This window comes from Telopea speciosissima, chromosome 7 (genome assembly GCF_018873765.1).
Source record: "Telopea speciosissima isolate NSW1024214 ecotype Mountain lineage chromosome 7, Tspe_v1, whole genome shotgun sequence".
Lineage (NCBI taxonomy): Eukaryota > Viridiplantae > Streptophyta > Magnoliopsida > Proteales > Proteaceae > Telopea > Telopea speciosissima.
Window position 1 is genome coordinate 33,090,206 of NC_057922.1, and position 18,581 is coordinate 33,108,786.

The 18,581-nt window shown below is 36.9% G+C and overlaps 1 protein-coding gene across 2 annotated transcripts in view; it reads right to left on the bottom strand.

The window, feature by feature from the left end:
• The window catches only part of LOC122669252 (importin beta-like SAD2), a 32,737-nt gene extending 18,881 nt beyond the window's left edge, over positions 1–13,856 (bottom strand). Inside the window, exons 1-10 of one of the 2 annotated variants that reach the window (XM_043865976.1) lie at positions 13,458–13,856; positions 12,818–12,953; positions 12,644–12,731; positions 12,208–12,360; positions 7,427–7,589; positions 7,115–7,299; positions 6,838–7,011; positions 693–838; positions 462–585; positions 200–380 (exon numbers count right to left, since the gene is read on the bottom strand). In XM_043865976.1, coding sequence (XP_043721911.1) covers positions 200–380; positions 462–585; positions 693–838; positions 6,838–7,011; positions 7,115–7,299; positions 7,427–7,589; positions 12,208–12,360; positions 12,644–12,731; positions 12,818–12,953; positions 13,458–13,547 — 1,440 coding nt within the window. In that variant the 5' untranslated portion in view covers positions 13,548–13,856. The remainder of the gene's footprint in view (positions 1–199; positions 381–461; positions 586–692; positions 839–6,837; positions 7,012–7,114; positions 7,300–7,426; positions 7,590–12,207; positions 12,361–12,643; positions 12,732–12,817; positions 12,954–13,457) is intronic. The other variant, XM_043865975.1, reaches the window with a different exon arrangement.
• Positions 13,857–18,581: the final 4,725 nt, after the last annotated feature.

Genomic DNA, 18,581 nt, shown 5'->3' on the forward strand with positions numbered 1-18,581 from the left:
GTACTCTATGGTTGTACCCTAGCAATTGTTTAGCAATAAAATTTCAATCTTATCTATCAGGAAAAGGGAAGGGGGACGCAAACAGTAAAGCAAGTACTTCAAGCAAATGAATTAAAGGCAAAATACATTTAAATCTCAAACTACAGACATATTGCCAAAAGAGAACAAAGAAATGAAAGTGAGAGGAAAAGCAACAAACCTTCGCTCTAAGATGGCCTGCAGGACTGCTAAATTCAGGAAAAATATGTTGCACTAACATGCGCTCAAGCTCAGACTTGTAAGGTTCAGTTTGTTTCAATTTATCACATAATGCTCCAATAGCAAGAAGAGCACCATCTTTTTGTCGATATGGTTTATACTCCGCTGGTGCCTCATCATATCTAGATTAAAAAATAATATACAAAAAGGTCAACAAGTATTCTCCAGCTCAGATTATGTAGACTATAGAAGTGCAAAGGTACCTCCTAAAAATCTCCACAATGAATTGAATGAACTTCTGTAGGTTTTCTTTACCACGTTTCCTGACCAACTCACTTACAAAATCCATTGCAGCAGTCCTAGGGCTATACAAATCTTCAATTATATCTGCAGACAAGCATTAAGAAATTAAATCAGCCATCTTAATACAGATTAAAACCAAGAGAAGCAATCCGAGAGCTTTCAAGTGATATGGCCAGATTCCAAATACTCACCATAACCCTTCCTCACATACTCATGTGGATCTTCACTCCAAAGCTTTTGATCATTATCGTTAAAACACATAAGAGGAAAAATTATCTCAAACAAAAGAACATCAAGTCGTGGTTGCAGCAACTGGTACATACTATTCTTGGATACACTGCAAGAATATGGGGCATAAGGAAGAAAAGGAGCAAACTGAATGAGTTTCTAAGAATATTCAAACAAAACATATGACAAAATGAAATGTCTGTGCCAATCAACAATTTTGGGTTCCAGAAATTAAATCAGGGACTAGAGAAAAGTCAAAAAGTCCAACTTGTCAATAGGAAATCATTTCCACTGTCAGGAAAGCAACACAAAGATCACCTGGCAATTAGGGTTCAGATGAGTAGCAAACCTACTAAACACATGGAAAGTGAAATATAATAGATTTTAAGTTTATAAAATGCATGAGCAATAATATTCATTTTAGTAATATTATTATTTTATTAGTATAAATATTATTAACAACAAGAAGAGGGCGGGCCTTGGTGCAACGGTAAGGTTGCTCCATTGTGACCAAGTGATCACGGGTTCGAGTCTGGAAAAAGCCTCTCTGCAAAAGCAGGGGTAAGACTGCGTACATTATGACTCTCCCAAAACCCCGTAGGGGTGAGAGCCTCATGCATTGGGTACGCCCTTTTTATTATTAACAGCAACAACAACAACAATTATTATTAGAGAAAATTACTTGGCCCTGTACTATGGCCTAGTTACTTATTCTCCCCAACTTTTCAAACAATTACTTGAACACCCCCTGCAGTTTACCATTTCTTTGAAGTAGCCCTGTCCGTTAGTCAGTCACCGTTACCATGGGTTAAATATTTTGTAAATACCTAAACTACTCTTAAGGTGTAGTGAAGTGACAGATTTACCCCCCCTTCTTCTTCTTCTTCTTCTTCTTCTTCCTGCAACCAAAAAAAAAACTGGCAGCCATGGCTGCTGTTTCAAAAACCATTAAGGGTTTGAAAGTTCTACACGATTACTTGTCTAGCTCTCTCTCTCTCTCTCTCTCTCTCTCTCTCTCTCTCTCTCTCTCTCTCTCTCTCTTACACTCTACCTCTCTCTCTGTTCTCTGCTGAATCGGAGCTTTGATTCTAGTTTCCCGGCGACATTTGCAGAGACGGAACATCTAAGTACCTGTCACATTGATAGGAGTCTTTGGCTCTTACTTCTACTACTCCTCATTTCATCTTCGTATTGACATGTGTTTTATCGGATTGAAATCCAGAACTTTTAGTTCTCTTCCTTAATTTTCTGAGGAAGTGGATCCCATCATTACATTATTAGTTCATCACCAACCCATATATGAAGGGGAAAGTGAAAGCTTAACACATACACTTCAAGTATCAGATTCGAAAGAACCCTTCACACTAATACCACTCACGAATCAGCTTAGCTGTTTGGATGTATGTGTCTATGTGAGGATTACGACAAAAACAAGGTTTACTGTCGCCAAAATTAGATATTTCATTTGGCAAAAATCCAAATACTCTTGTCAATGCTGGTCCAGATCCAGGATCGGACAAGAAAGAGGAAATACAGTTCATGAACATGGGCATCCTTTCCTACCGGTCCACTTCTGATTACAGTTCCTCTTGTAGGTGAATAGGTTTGATTCCAGTTACCATTAAGGGTTTGAATCTTAATCGATTTTCATATTCACACGGGTTTTGGGTTATTTTGATTTGAAATTTGTTTAAGAAAAGAGAAATTTTCTGAAATCGATTAAGGTTTGAAATCAATTAGGGTTTGAAATCAGTAGGAGATAGGGGCGGTGGGGTTGCATGAGGAAGAAGAAGAAGGAGGAGGAGAAGGGGGTAAATTGGTCAATTTCGCTGTTTTCTATTGAATAGGTGATAAGGGTAAAATGGACATTTCCAATTAAACACTAACAGCGGACTAACACCGTCAGTTTTCAGGGGGTGTCAAGTAATTGTTTGAAACGTTGGTGATAGTAAGCAAAATGGCCATAGTCTAGGGGGTATCCAACTAATTTTCTCTTATTATTATTATTATTATAACTTAAACCAGTGAATAAGTATATATCTAAAAATAAAAATAAGGCGATGTTAATGTCACTAGCTGATATTGCTCACAATTACAATCCTTAACTACGCCTCAAATATAATATAAGGAAATTTAAATGAAAGTGCAAAAGGAGAAGGGTTGGTGCGTCAGTTCGGTAGCAGGCACCCAAAAAAATTAGCCAAACCCTTTTTGCAAGAACCCTAGAACCTTACATTTTCGATCTTATTGACCTAGAAAAAGCTTATGACGAAGTCCCTAGAGAATTAATTTGGCGGGTATTAGAGAACAGATGTAACTCTGCCAGTGTTTGCTGCCAGGACCAAGCTCGGACAAAGGTGGCGGGTTGGTGTGTATGGTCAGCAGCCGGCACTATAAAAAACCCATAACCAAACCCTTTTACATAGATTCTGCAACCTTATATTAAAAATTTTATGTTAGGGAGTTCCCCGAAAGAATAAGCTATGCGCTACACTATGAAACGGGTATAGTGAAAAGTGAGCAAGGGTTAGGCAGGGCGTCCCCTCTAAGTGACGCGCTGCGTCAACGCCCAGAAGTGGTAACAAGTAGGCAAGGGTTCTCACACCGTGGACGAGTACGGGTAAAGAAGCTAATCCAAAAGCGTAGGATTAGATTAGCATCTTGGAACATTGGATCTTTAACAGATAAAGAGTCTAAAATTGATAGATGTTATGAGGAGAAGGAGGATTAGCATAGCCTGTATTCAAGAGACTAGATGATAAGGTGAAAAAGCTAAGGAGTTGGGCGAGTTTAAACTTTGGTATACGAGGAGATCAAAGTAATAGAAGTGGAGTGGTCATAGTAGTGGATAAAGATTTAAAGAATGATGTCATAGATGTTAAAAGATTCGGAGATAGGATTATATCTATTAAGCTTGTATTGGAGAAAGAGGTTGTCAATATAATTAGTGCCTCCACACCTCAAGTACGATTGGAGGAAAGCAGTAACTACTAAGTTACAATTTTGGGAATACATGGATGGATTAGTGCAAGTTTTAGTCAAGGAGAAAAGATTATTATAGAGTGTCATCTGAATGGACATGTTGGGAGTTGGGAATGATCGTAGAGGCAATGAAGGTGTACATAGAGGATATGGTTTTGGCGAGAGGAATAAGGAGGGGATCTCAGTTTTGATTTTGTTGTGGCTTATAATTTATCCATTGTAAAAACTTACTTTGAAAAGAGAGAGGAGCATTTAGTTACTTGCCTTCAAAAGTGGCATCAAATAGCCAAATAGATATCTTCCTAACTAAAAGGTCCGACTGATTGTTATGTAAGGACTGTAAGGTTATACCTGGAGAGAGCCTAACTACACAACATAGATTAGAGGTAGAGGTGATCAGGTGAAACAGGGCCAGGTATTTTAAAACCCTAGCCCAACCCTGAGTCCTCTTAGCTCAACCCAAGCCCAACCCGGCCCTAGGTTGGCTTGAGATATCTCAACCCAAGTCCAACCCTATCGAGCTTAGCCTAGCCAAGCCCAGCCCTGATCAGGCCGGGTTGGGCCTGATTGACCCTGATTTTTGCTAGGGCCTGGTTGGCCTTGATTGACCAATCTCATGTGATTGGGTATTGGACTGTTTCATAATCAATTTACTATTAGACTTTTCTTTGGGTTAAAAAACTTAGCTCAATCTTAAAATTTTAAATACTTTTGTTCAATAGATAATTAACCATTTTTTTTTGGTAAACCAATATAATTAGATACTCAACAAAAATTGCAAAATATAATCAATAAATTGTAAAGCATAACCTAACACAGGGTCGAGCTAGGTTTAGCCCGAGGCCTCAACCTTGGCCCAGCCCAACCCTAACCTGGGGTCCGAAAATTTCAACCCTAACCCGCCCTAAGGGTTGAAAAATCCAGCCCAGGCCCTGTTCGGGCTCAGGATGGGCCAAGGTGGGCTCAGACCAACAAGGCCAAACGTACACCCCTAATTAGAGGTCATGGATATGGGCCTCACTACACATAATCATTAGAAAGGTAAGTTTATTTGCCATAGGATAAGGTATTGGAGCTTAAAAGGAGATATTTTGAAATCATTTACTGATGGAGTGGCATAAAACTAATGAGTCATACTATGAAATTATGGGAGAGGGTTATTGAGACTCATGTAAAACAAGAATCTACTACTACAGAGAACCAATTTGGTTTTATGCCAGAAAGATCCATGACGGAAGCTATTTACTTAAGAGCCTCGTGGAAAAATTTAGAGATTCTAAGAGGGATCTCCATTTGGTCTTTATTGACCTAAAAAGCTTATGACAAAGTCCCTAGGGAGTTAATCTAGAAAATACTAAAGAAGAGAAGAGTTTCAAGTAAATAAGTAGACATATTTTAAGATAAGTATGATGGTGGGTGACAAGGGTAAGAACTGTGGGGAGCCAAGGTAGTAAATTCCCAATTACAATTGGGTTTACATCAACGATCAACTTTAAGCCCTTAAATGTTTGGGGTTTTCTTAAATCTAAATATTCCATAAATCTTAATATAATAAAACATTTCTACGAACCAAAAGAGCGACAAAATAATCTTTTGTTTTGGTGACTAAAATTTATTTATATTTAGGGTGATTTTAAATAACATTTGCACACACTAAATAAGATTTGACCGAAACATAACTCCTTCAATATAAATCAGATTTAAGCAATCTTCTCTACCAAAACAAATCCAAGATTGCTTAAATCTGATTTATATTGAAGGAGTTATGTATTAGTCAAACTTAATTTGGTGTGCACAAATACTATCAAAAACGTTCTGAATGAAAATATTTTTTTGGACATCAAACCAAATGAATATTTTACAGCACTTTTGGCTTTTAGCAATGTTTTACCATATAAAGATTTATGGAATTTTTAAATTTGAGAAAAACCCCAGCATTAGAAAGTTGAAAATTGCACCAACCGCCGAAAATCCAGTTTTTGTTCTTGAACTGGGGGGTTGACATTTTTCCTTTTGTAATTTGATTTTTTAACTATTTTTATTGGATTCAAATATGGGGTAATTGCTTATTTATGAATAATATCTTAAGTAAATGAAATATAAATACAAAAACATTTAAAATAAGTGTATGGCCTGACAACTATGACTCTCAGTACACTGTGCATACACTAATAAACTTGGGCCAAAAACCACAAGTGCCATTTTGACTGTTTTCTTGTGAAAATAGCTCATGCATTGTGTTTAGAATGTCAAAAATAGGCTGTATACAAAAAATCAGATCAAAAAAAGTATTTCTAGGCCTTGAAACCACCAACTTGAGTTGGCTGGGAAAAAATCACTGGTTTCGACCAAGTTTCGACCATATCTCGGTTTCTGGCTGGTCGAAACCCGAGATCTTGAACCTTGCCGTAGAGTGATTATTTTAGGCATCTGAGCTCAATCATAAATAAAGGAGAAATAGAGGATCATGTAACACACAGAATTAAATAGAATGGATGAAATGGAGAAGTGTGTCCGGAGTGTTATGTGATCGACATATTCATTTAAAGTTTTTAAAGGAAAATTTTATGGATGGTCATACAACTGGCAATGTTGAGCAGCAAGGAAACACCATATAGATAAATTTAGTGTAGCTGAGATGAGGATGTTGAGATGGATGAGTGGTAAAACTAGAAAGGATAAAATAAAGAATGATAACATTAGAGATGATTTAGGAGTAGCTCCAATACATGATAAGCTGTGAGAATGTCATATGAGGTGGCATGGATGTGCAACGGAGGCAGATGCTCCAGTATAAAGCAGTGAATTGATTCAGATTGAAGGGGCAAAAAAAGGGTAGAACTAAAATGACTCTAGGAGAAGTGGTGAGGAAAGACATGCATAGCTTAGGCCTTGTTACAAAAGGAAAAGCACCTGATTTATGGAATATTGTGCCTACACTGCAACCATGAAAGAATCATAGTATCATTTATTCAAGATGAGTTTCCTTGCCAAGAGAAAATAATAAATATCCAAAAAATCAGCAAGTAGTAAATGTTGTCAAGAACAAGCAAATGGGCAAATTTTAGTACAAGAATAATTATCAGTTGAAGTAACAAGGTAGTACGAGGTCAACATCACACAAACCTGTTACTCAGATATTGCAGAATAAGATTGGTAACTCTGTCGGGTAAATATCCACCTACACGAACCATATTCAATAAGTTCAAGTGGCATTCTAAAATCTTCCCAGCATAATTCTTCTGGAATGTTTGAGCAAAAGCTTTGTTTTCTTGTCTATGAAGTTTCAGATCTCCAAACCTGTTAAAGACAACAAGACAAAATAAATGGCCATCTCAAGTAAAAAAATCTACTAAAACAATACAACAACCTATGGAAGCTAATTTTGAATTCAACAACTCACCGAGTGTAGAGCCGGTTTAAAATGTGCACTGTCCATTTCTTCAATTTCCACCATCCCCATGATTTTCTGAGATCTGGATCTGTAGGCTGGCCTTCTAAAGGCACAGGTCTTTCCAATACATTCAAGAATAACATCATCCATGCATTGAACACATTGGAATCAAGCAGCTGCTTAGGAATCTCTAACTGAGGAAACAATTTAAGAGGGGAAAAAGGAAAAGCAAAAGTGAATCTCATTGACCTACGTAAGGAAAAAGGTCAAACTCTAACTAAACATAATCCAGAATAATATTCCTATGTTAAAAGAACATACATATATGGATGACCAAAAAATTTTGCAGATAAATTTGATCAAATCTGCGACTTCCAGTGATGGGTTGGGGATCTGAACAAGTCTGTTAAAGATGTTGAGTAGATGAGGAAATGTCTCCTCAGCAATGAGGTGAACTGGTGTCCTCTCTTCATCTGACTTGAATCTTCCCAAAAGAAAAGACTAAGGAAATTAGATAAAATTTAACAAAACACACACAAATATAACAGCCTATAGGGGAAAAACAATTGAATAATAAAAGGATGAAAATGATACAGATATTAAAACGAAAAATATTAAGTAAACATCCAACAAACAAAAGAGATCAATCAATTCATTCAAGGTTAAAAAATTGTGCAGAGTAAAAACAAAAGGAGCGTTTATAAACTCAAGGGAAAATGCTTCAACCACACCTTTACCTAATAAAAACAGGGAACGTCCTAGACATACACCTGGTAAATTTGGTGACTTATCTCAACTGTGGACCGCCATTTATGGGCTTTTTTTCCCAACGTTATTCAACAGTTTTAGTTGAGCTCATGTTTACGTCACTTCCTAGGATGTTTCAGTCATTTCACAAAACCCTATATGTACACTTGGAGATTTCAGATTGGTCCTACATGTTAACCATATTTCAATGCTGAAATAAATAATAAGTCCACTAAATGTGCCCCAACCCAACAGCCAGGTAGATAATAACAGAGTAATGAAACAGGCTTCGGGAGGCATGAAAGAATCCAACTCCCTAAACTTATACATTTTATACGCTCGAAATGGTGTGGAAGAATAAATCTCACATAAGAAACCCAATGAGAAGAGATAAAAGAAACTATACTCAATCACTGTCTATCAAATACTTCAGCATTACAACAATTTTATGCCAAAATTACAACGTGTTTGTTATTATCATTTTAATGATACAAAATGGTCCTTGGATGCACCATCCATCTTTTTCTCAGATTATAAATTGATGCACAAAAGAACATCCTAGTACATTTTGCAAATAGCATGGTAACACGGGATACCATCTGATGTATACATATGGTCACTCGATTGGGCATGTACCTGAAACCCATATTGAGTACATCGAGAGTGAAGTTTATTTCTAGAATCAAGTGGGGCCCATGCCACCTCGATGAGACCATATTAATTGAAGACTACAATGTATCGCCCAGCTATAGAATCGTGTGGGGCCCATGCCAGCTGGATTAGATCAGATTAATTGAAGACTACACAATGTATCGTCCAGCTATAGTTTAGGCATAGTTTTAGTTAGTCTTTATTTCCTATTTTAATTGTGAGTTGTAATAGCTACGTAATTATAAGATTCCTACTTAGAGTAGGATATTGGTTTAGGTTGCTATAAAAAACATTGTAAGGCCTTTGGCCAGGTAAAATAGAGATTTATGAAATTGCTTTATTCCAAGTAAGCTGTGTGATTCAGTGGATAATGGCATGAACCTTGACAGAGGGATTCTGGATGCTGGGCATGCTGGTTGGAAGCCTTGGTTCTCTTTCCTTATTTCCTTTAATTCTGTTTTAACATAATACAGGTACTGTTATAATCACTCGTTGACTAATCATTCTGGTTATAGATTTAAATATCAGATTTGACCCTCTCATTCTCATATTTACTTGCTCACAGTGGTAATGTGTTGATCATTTAAAAAGGATTTTAATCCCTGATTTACATGACCTTGTGGCTCCCTATTTTGATTTGTTTCAGCCTATCTTGCAAGACAGCCGGACCCTAATCTGTCCACCAAATTTGGGAGATATTTTAGGGTTATTAAGATCCTTCCAAAAGGGAAACTCGACCAGGGATTTGGAGGATTCTAACTTATGGATTTGCTGATACTGAGAATCTCCTATTCCTTGCGATTGTCCAACCTAGATCAGAAAGTTTTTAAATTAATCCTCATCCAACCATTGGATTGAGAAATTATTTTGGGTATTACTTAAGCTACCTAAGATTGATACTCAATTGGGATTTCCCCCTAATCTGGTCTACGAATTGAGATTAATTTAAGTTATCTTATTTCCTGAGTTTTGTTTCAGATTTTAGTAAATTCCTAATTACCAAGAATCTATTCATTAAGTCAGTCTCATTTTTTGAAGGATTCTTATTCTAACTAGTTGAGACTACAAACAACAACCATAACCTTATCCCAACATAACCTCTATCGATCCATGTAGCCGACTCCACTTAGTCAATTTCATTTTTTTAAGGATTCTTATTCTAATTAGTTGAGACTACAAACAACAACCATAACCTTATCCCAACTAAATGGGGTGGGCTACATGGACCGATAGAGGTTATGACAGTAATAGAAATAAGATTAGTAAAAAGGGGGTAAAAGGAAGTAAAAAAAGAAAATAAGAGAAAGAAGAAGTCAAAGCAGTAGTCAAAGCAGCATCCCCGGAATATCCCCCTACAAGGGATCGGCTACACAGGTCCTTCTCCAAACAACTCTATCCGCAGTCATACTAGGATCGAGCCCTACCACATGCATATCCTTTAATACCACTTCTCCAATAGTCATTTTAGGCCTGCCCTACCTCTTTTAGCTCTATCAAACAAAATCTAGTCATTCTTCCTTGCTGATGCATCCATGGGTCTCCTTTGGACATGACCATAACACCTCAAGCGGCTCTCACGGAGCTTTTCCTGGATTGGTACAGCTCCAAATTCGGCTCTAATACAATCATTCCTTACTCTATCACTCCTGGTCTTGCCGCACATCATCGTCTCCGCTACACTGATCTTATCTATATTGCTCTTCTTAACTGCCCAACATTCCACCCCATATGTCATAGCTGGTCGTATTACTGTCCAGTAGAATTTCCCCTTAATCTTAACAGGCATGTGTTTGTCACATAACACTCCCGAAGAACCTCTCCCCTTCATCCATCCTACTTTAACTCTATGGGAAACATCATCCTCTATACCACCCTCTTTGTTAACTGTTGACCCCAGGTATCTAAAGCATTCACTTTGTGGTAGCTCTCACTCTTCAAGTTTCACCACTTCAACACCTCTCCTGGTTTAACTGAAGTTACACATCATATATTTTGTCTTTGTTCTACTTAACTTAAAACCTCTTGATTCCAAGCTTGATCCACATAACTCCAGCTTCGCATTAATCCCTTCCACCGTCACATCTATCAAAACAATATCATCAACGAATAGCATATACCAAGGGACCTCATCTTGTATGTGCTTGGTTAAATCATTCAAGATGAGTGCAAACAAATAAGGGCTTAGAGCTGATCCTTGGTGTAACCCAATTGTAGTTGGGAATTCACTACTTTGGCCCTCTGCAATTCTGACACTCGTCACCACGCCCTCATACATGTCCTTAATTATATCCACATAGTTACTTGAGCTCCTTCTCTTTCCTAGGACATGCCAATGAGCTCTCTAGGGACTCTGTCATAGGCATTTTCTAGGTCGATAAGGTCATATGGAGGTTCCTTTTATAAGCTCTAAAAAATTCCACAAGCCTTCTTAGAAGGTAAATAGCTTCTGTCGTTGATCTCCCTGGCATAAAGTCTTAGAATCTGACGCAGGCAGAAGGTTCAGATCTATAATAGAGAGATCAGATCTAGTTTATAGGGAGGTTAGGGATAGGATAAAGGGAGAAGACAAGGTTTCAGGATCAGATTTTGATCTTGGATGAAGAGAGAAGTTGCAGGCTGCTGGGAGGTGAACAGTCAAGTTCAAAACAAACCACGATTTTGAGGGATAGCTGAGGGAAGGGGCTGGTGTGTTGTGGAAGAGATGAGGAATAAAAGGGGTTAGGTTTAAGTGTTGTAAGGCTTTTTAAAGGAATGGAAGATGAAAGGTTAAGTTGAGTTGTAGGTTTAATGGAGATGGAATGAGGTTGAAGAAGATGTAAAGAAGGAGATAGCTAGGAGGGTTGCAGATGAAGATATAAGAAGAGACGGGGAATGAGAGGGAGTATCGTGAGAGAGGAGAAGAGATAAGATTGAGAGGGGGAGAGAAAGAAGAGAAGACGATGAGGAGAGGGGAAGGGGAAAGACTCACCAAAACTGTGAGGGAGGGGGAGAGGACTGCTTCAATGCAGGTCTGGCCACCAAGGCTCCAACTTTTGTTTCATTCAATAATTCAAATCAACAAGTTACAAAAAGTTGGATACATGGATATTTAAAGAAGAAAACGACTCTTGGACTTTAATAACTCCTAAAAACAAAAACCAAGAAACAATAATGACTAACACACTATTCTAAACTAATTACTCACCTAGAAACTAAACTCCCTTTAAATACTAGCCTTCAATCTCTTGGACTTCTAATCTAAGAATTTAAAGAGATACAATAATACATCTAGGAATACGAAAAGACACATAATTAGAGACTCTAAAGTTCTGGAAACTTCAAGGATTGGATCACATAGGCCCCACTATCAAGGGAAACGTAGGGGTTGACCCTGCCAGCATACACCACGGTTGGGCTTGGTTATTGGCCCTGTGGTTTGGGTCTGGTTCTGATGTGGACCAAAACAGCATGTGGGATCTTCTTCAAGCTTGATACTGCATCAATCTAACATTCATCCGAGAAAGTTGAAATTTCTGTTTATTTTTTTGAGTTGATTATGTGAGTTGGATTGCTTAGGATCCTATCATGGACGGTTTAGAGTTGTTCCTACCTACCCCTCCATCACAATTGTGGATTATGTTGGTTAAAAAATACGAAATCATTAAATCATGCGTAACAAGAAGAATTTGAATAAAATCCATCATCTGTAGATTGAAAGAACTTACTCATATTTCCTGGCAAGAATCCTCAAGACAAACAATGCCCCATAGATCTGTTGATCTTGTTGTAAGTTATGCTTCACCCATTGCAGAAGGCTTGGCCATTGCTCGGGGTAGTCGGCATGAATAATTGTTTTGAGGCACTCACCAAGCTGCGCCCTGTGAAGCATCATTTCATATATCAAAGAGAGAACTGACTGTTGCCAAATATTGCATTCATGTTCTTAACAAGTGGAACCAAATTATCAACAAAAGAAAAGAACAATGAAACCAGCGAATCGAAGTTGCAATGGCATAGACCATAGGGAAACTGAGTAAGGTTTAGGTGAAGCATAAATAAATCATAAATGTGTGGAATGTACCAAAAGGGAAAGTCATGTTCACATCAGTTCAACAGATCTTGAGGTAGAAACTGTAGAAGGTATAAAGCAAACAGCCTTACCTCAACAATGGGGGAACTTGTGTGACAAATACAAGGATATTCTGCCTCACCATGTCCTTATCACTTGGCAAGATCTTCTGTTGCTCATCTAAAGTGATGAAAAGCAACTAGCATTAGATCTTCCATAGGAGAAACAATGAAATTGGAAGTTAAGACCTTGCAAAATTGACATACCAGGCTCACGAGGAGACCAGTTTTTAGCCACAAAGTTCTTGAAATGAATACTGGCGAATTGCCTCACAGCCAGGTCACAGTTAGCATCCACAATAATCTGCAACAACCTTACCATATGCTGTGGCGTGTACTGAAACTGCAGAAGCAGTAATGCAAGATATATGAAGCACATAACAACTTAAAATCTCTTACCCAAAAAAACAAACAACTTAAAATCAATCCAAACCAAAGGGACCAACCAACTGGTAAGGTAGGATAAAAAAAAGTAGCTCCAGTATTTAAATATTTGAAATTCCACAAATTTACAGTAAACTAACATCCTCAACAAACAATCAGTTCACAGCCAACCAAAATCCACAGAATAGCAGAAATTAATACCAGGAAAATAAAGCAAATCCCAAATGTGAAAAAGCTCTATATATTTGTAATTTATTCAAAAAGAATAACTGCAGTGCAAAATATGGATGAAATTAATACCAAAAGGACAAACTTTACAACAATCAAGTGCGTTGAAATGATCAAAAAGGAGTTTCCCTCAAATTAAGTCCATTTCAATCTATAATCAATCTCAAAAGCAATGAAAGTGACAGCGGCTTAAGGTCAAAGATATGATTGAGCATAATAATCAATAAAATTAGACCTGATCGAGACTTTGTTCAGCAGCTTTACGCTCATCTGGATTAGGGCTAAGTGCCGCCTGAAGAATAATGGCAAGGCTAGGAAGATCCATGACCGGCAAGAATCAAAATCAAAGCAATCCCAATATGAAAACAGAACTATCTAAGAACGACTGGATTGCGGATATATATTTTTTTCAAATTCGACTAAAACAAGAGGTTTCGGGAGTAGCAGAATTGAAGGAGGATATCATGAAGTGATCTGTGCTGTCTCTTCCTGTCTCCACGAAGTAGAAGAGAGTGGAGGAGGGCTTTAGAGAGTGAGGTATTTAAACCGCTAGGGTTGTAACACTCCAATTAACAAAATCGACAAAGTGTGGGTGACGGGCAACATGCCGGGATTGGTGTATCGCGTCTGCACGTCGTAAGGTTAAATTGAAATGCAGCCGCAAAGACACCTGTTTTTACCCACCCCGTTAGGATTTTTACTATGCTCTTCTTCACTGTAGAAAGTTGGAATTTCTTTGAAGGGCATTTTGGTAACTGTCAATATTAGTTGGGTGACCTCTCCCGTTATAAATAACCTCGTACTGGATAACCTAGTTTATGATAGAATAGAAAACCAGGCAACTTTTGTTTTGGGATAGTGTTTAGTCGTTAGACGAGGTTTTAAAAAAAGATCTGAATCGGATTGGCTGTTTCGGATAGGAATCGACCTATGTGGAGTGGTTGATCCAATCCGGTCTGATCCAACCTAAGAGGGTGTCAAAATCAAATCGAAATCGTTTATTGAAATCGAATCGAACTGTTTAAATCAAAACCGTGAAACTGTTTAATAAATGGTTTAGTTATGGTTTCAAAATTTTCGTTTCATTAAACGGTTTGAACCGAATCGAATGGTTTAACCGAATAAACCATTTAACACTCTTAATTGTACATAAATGTGTCAAAATCAAGCATAAATCATTTGCCAAACCGAACTGAAACCGAGAAACCATTTAATAAATGGTTCATTATAATTTCAAAATTGAGACTGTTTAGTTAAACGGTTTGAACCAAACCAAATTGTTTAACCAAAACCGGACCGTTTACCACCCTGGTTCCAGCCAATCTATTTAAATAATGGGTTACGGATCGTAGCAAGGCTGCGTGAGAGCAATTTGTCGGGGCATCCATAGGGGTGGGAATTTTGGTGGGATCGTTGCAAGGCTGCATGTTTTGTATCTTTAACTAAACTGAATAATTGAAATCGAACGTATTAACAACCTTAACTTAATGCATGATTTATGTGAAATGACATCATTTACCCTCATTATAAAAAAAATATATGTTATCTTAAAGGGCAAAAAAGTAAGATTCATAGTACAACACTTTGGTTACAATAAGATGTTTCCTTTATTTATTTATTATGTCTTTTTTTAATAATAAAAAGTACCATTGAACTAAAACAACTATACAACGCTTCCCAAGTGTGAGTCCCATACTCGATTTCCTTCAGGTTATAGATGAGAAGCCCTAACGAAAACTGAAAACCAACAATCATGTGTGGAACATATTCGAGCTTAAATCAACACCAATTAAAAGCCCTCACAATAGACAGTCGCTAGAAAGAGAGAAAACTTAAGTTTTAAATCGTGCACCCAATATTTCAAACCAACTGGAGAGACTAAAGAGTGGGAAATGATAAGAAAGGAAGGGAGGTAGAGATATAAGACTGAAGGGAGGAGAGACGGTTTGAAGTGATCAAAGTGAATGGACGATGCCTTCCATGATATCATGCGGGAAGGTAAGGGAGTGGAGAGAAGCAACAAAATTTGTTTCACAATTATTCAAGGATTTTGTGTGGGAAAGTGAAAAAGGCTGTAATTTTTTGTGGGAAGAATAGTCAATTAGCTACAGTAAATTACTGCCTCTAAAATGTAATTTTTAGAAGCGAAAACAAACACACACCACCAAATATGTATGGAAAGCAGACATTTAGTGGCATAATAGTATGTATGTAATACCCCCCCCCCCCTTTTATCTAATGCAACTAATCTATGTTTAAATCATCTTGTTTAAATTTGCGCATGCATTTCTGACCATGCATTAGGATTAACTGGGTGGGTTTTTTGCCTTTTGATAGCTGGACATGATGCTCTAACCTTTGCATGGTTCTTACAAACAACAGATCTAGTGGAAGCCGCACTATATAGCATTCTAAAGGGTCGAAAGTGTGTTTTAAAAGCAAACATTATCCCCAAAGAAATCTGGTGTAACAACAATACTTTCATAGATCTCCTGAATCCTATTCGAACAGTGGAAATATAGTTCACTGGAATTTAGTAGTTAGTTCATTTTTATCATATATATATATATATATATTGCCACCACTAAATGTTAATATTCAAAAGCGGTGAAATTATATCACCACTAAATATATTAGCTATTAATATTATTTTATTTAACAAATAGGTTAATCGTAACGATAACTTAAAACTGTCAATATATGTCACCTTTAGAGATGGTCTTATACCATTTCTAAATGTGTAATTTTACACAGTGTAGTGGCGGTTTATAAGGTTTATAAGCTAGTATATATAACATTTAGAGGCTGTTCTTATACCGCCACTAAAAAATATACATATCACATTACTTACTTTAATGAAAAAATGGTTAATAGAAAGTTCTTAGGGTCAGCCGCTAAAAGGATTCTTTATATTGAATAAACCATGTATATTAGAGGCAGTAGTATAATATCGTCTCTAAAATGTCCCTTTTAATGGTGGTAAAAAAACTATCGCCCCTAAATTTTTGTATTTTAAGAGTAAAATATAACAACCTTTGTAAATATTGGCTATTTAGTGGCAATATAAATTACAGTCACTAATAACACCCTTTTAGTGGTGACAACAAATATATTCACCACTAAAAGTCTTAGAAGTGTGGCCCTTTGGGTAAAAACTTGACAGGTCTATTCATCCACAAATTTTGGGTACTGTGTGATCTACCACATGGCAAATGTAGACCATTCGGGAAGCCTTTGCCCTAATTATAAGGGGTAATTGTTTGATGAAGTGGTAAAACCTTGAGTTATGTGATGTCTATTTTAACTCCTTTTTTTTTTTCTTTTTTTTTCATGTAAGTTTTAAGTCATTCTTTGTTAAATACTTGAGTTGGTGTCTTAACTTATGTACATCATCGTCCTCTAGAATACATGGGAAAACGTAAAAACTTTGATGTTGTTGTAATGAAGTATCCTAGAGAGATAGAGGGTCAATTGTTGGGTTTGTTGTGGAGCCATTCGAGAAAGCTATTAGCCTACAGATGCAAGTTCAAGTTTTAAGGGTAGCCACATTCGAATGTTGATTAACTCTAGTTAGAGACCTTGCTAAATAGGGACTTGCATTGGGTTATAACTTACTATCGTTTCTTTTGGAGAAAGTTTTCCTCCACCAAACAAGAAGGTTTACCATACCATCTCAGGGTTCACAAATCCCCTATAGGATTTTAGTATTTTTCCCTAAATACCCTCTTGATACTCCTTGCGCGCATTTGAAGCACTGCAGCGAATAGGAAGGAAAACCCCATGTCCTAAGTGAAATTACTATAGTTGATATCTATCAATTGCTACTTTTAACTCGTCAATTTAAGTGATGGAATGTTGTTGTGGATTATAACTAAAGGACAAAAGAGGATCGCAAATAAACAACTAGAACCTATGTGATGAGCAAAATGATGGAACCTTAAATGATAGAAGTATAATTTATTTATTATCACATAAATAACAAATAATAAATAGGAAAGGGGATAAAAATATATATATATATATATATACTCATGAGAATAGTGTTTGTTTATTAATATCATATATGTGCATGTTATAAGATACATTACTACAAATGAATACAACAAAAATTATGTCATCAAACAAGCAAAGTGACAAACACTACGTTACAATTTACAACACGAGATAACAAATGGTAGTTGGCCTATTGCCTCCTTGAATGCAATAGACTGTAAAAGAGCTCGATTCACCCTCTCCCAGTATATATATATATATATATATATATATATATATAGTATATATATATATATATATATATATATATAATGAGGAACAGAGAAAAAACTTAATTAAATAAAAAGGTTTCTACATCATCAATAATTGTTTGAGATAGCTCCTAGTCATAAATCATAATAGCAGCCCTAGTTGCTACCAAAACCACATAAGTATCCTGGATAGCAACTTCCATATTAGTCATAAGAAATGAGATGGCAAGGAGAAGTGGAAAAATCTCAAACGGCCACCTCATTGATTCTTTTGCATAAGTCATAATTAAAGATCAGCATCTCCACTCATACTTTTATTTTCATGAATCCTCCTGCCACTTCATTGATTACATGCTTCAAGTAGAAGCACAATATCCCCACTATTGGAGAACCCTAAGATTTCTTCTAACTCCTGTGCATTAAAGCAAATTTTCTATCTTATAGCTTACAAGAATGAGAACTCCATTCACCAAGTGTTCTTTCATGTAGCTTACAACAGTGAGAACTCCATTCACCAAGTGTTCTTTCAGATTGCATAACCTACTCTCACTAATCGTGAATAAAATTTTCCATTGCAATCAATAACAGTGGATCAACTGAGATTCTCAAACATGTTACCAATTTTATTAAATCTTAAATGTTAATCATTTCCATACCTTCCGATGACAATTAGTCAGTGACCACAAATCTTTCATGTATCATATAGTACCATGTGCTTGGTATCTTGGAAAATTCCTTCAATGAGGTACAATGAGCAGTCTTTATTTTTAGACACATAGTTAATCAAGTTCTTGTATGCCAATGATGTAGGCCAAACTACGGTCCAGGGATCAAACCATGGTTCCCTAGGGAAACCAATTATAAACCAATTAGGGTATTGCACGACCTGGGTTATCCCATGGTGTCCCATGGGTGCCCTATTTAATTTTTAGGGTTTTCCATGGTTGCCCATGGGAACCCTGGTGCATCCCTGTTAGGGTTTATCCTTCCCTCATGTATCCCACGCAATTATAGAGCACATTAGGGATAGAGAAACAACATCTCTAATCCATGGGGCAAGAGGGATCCATCCTATACTCGAATGCGCAGCAAAAATAAATCGTTTCGAGTTTCTT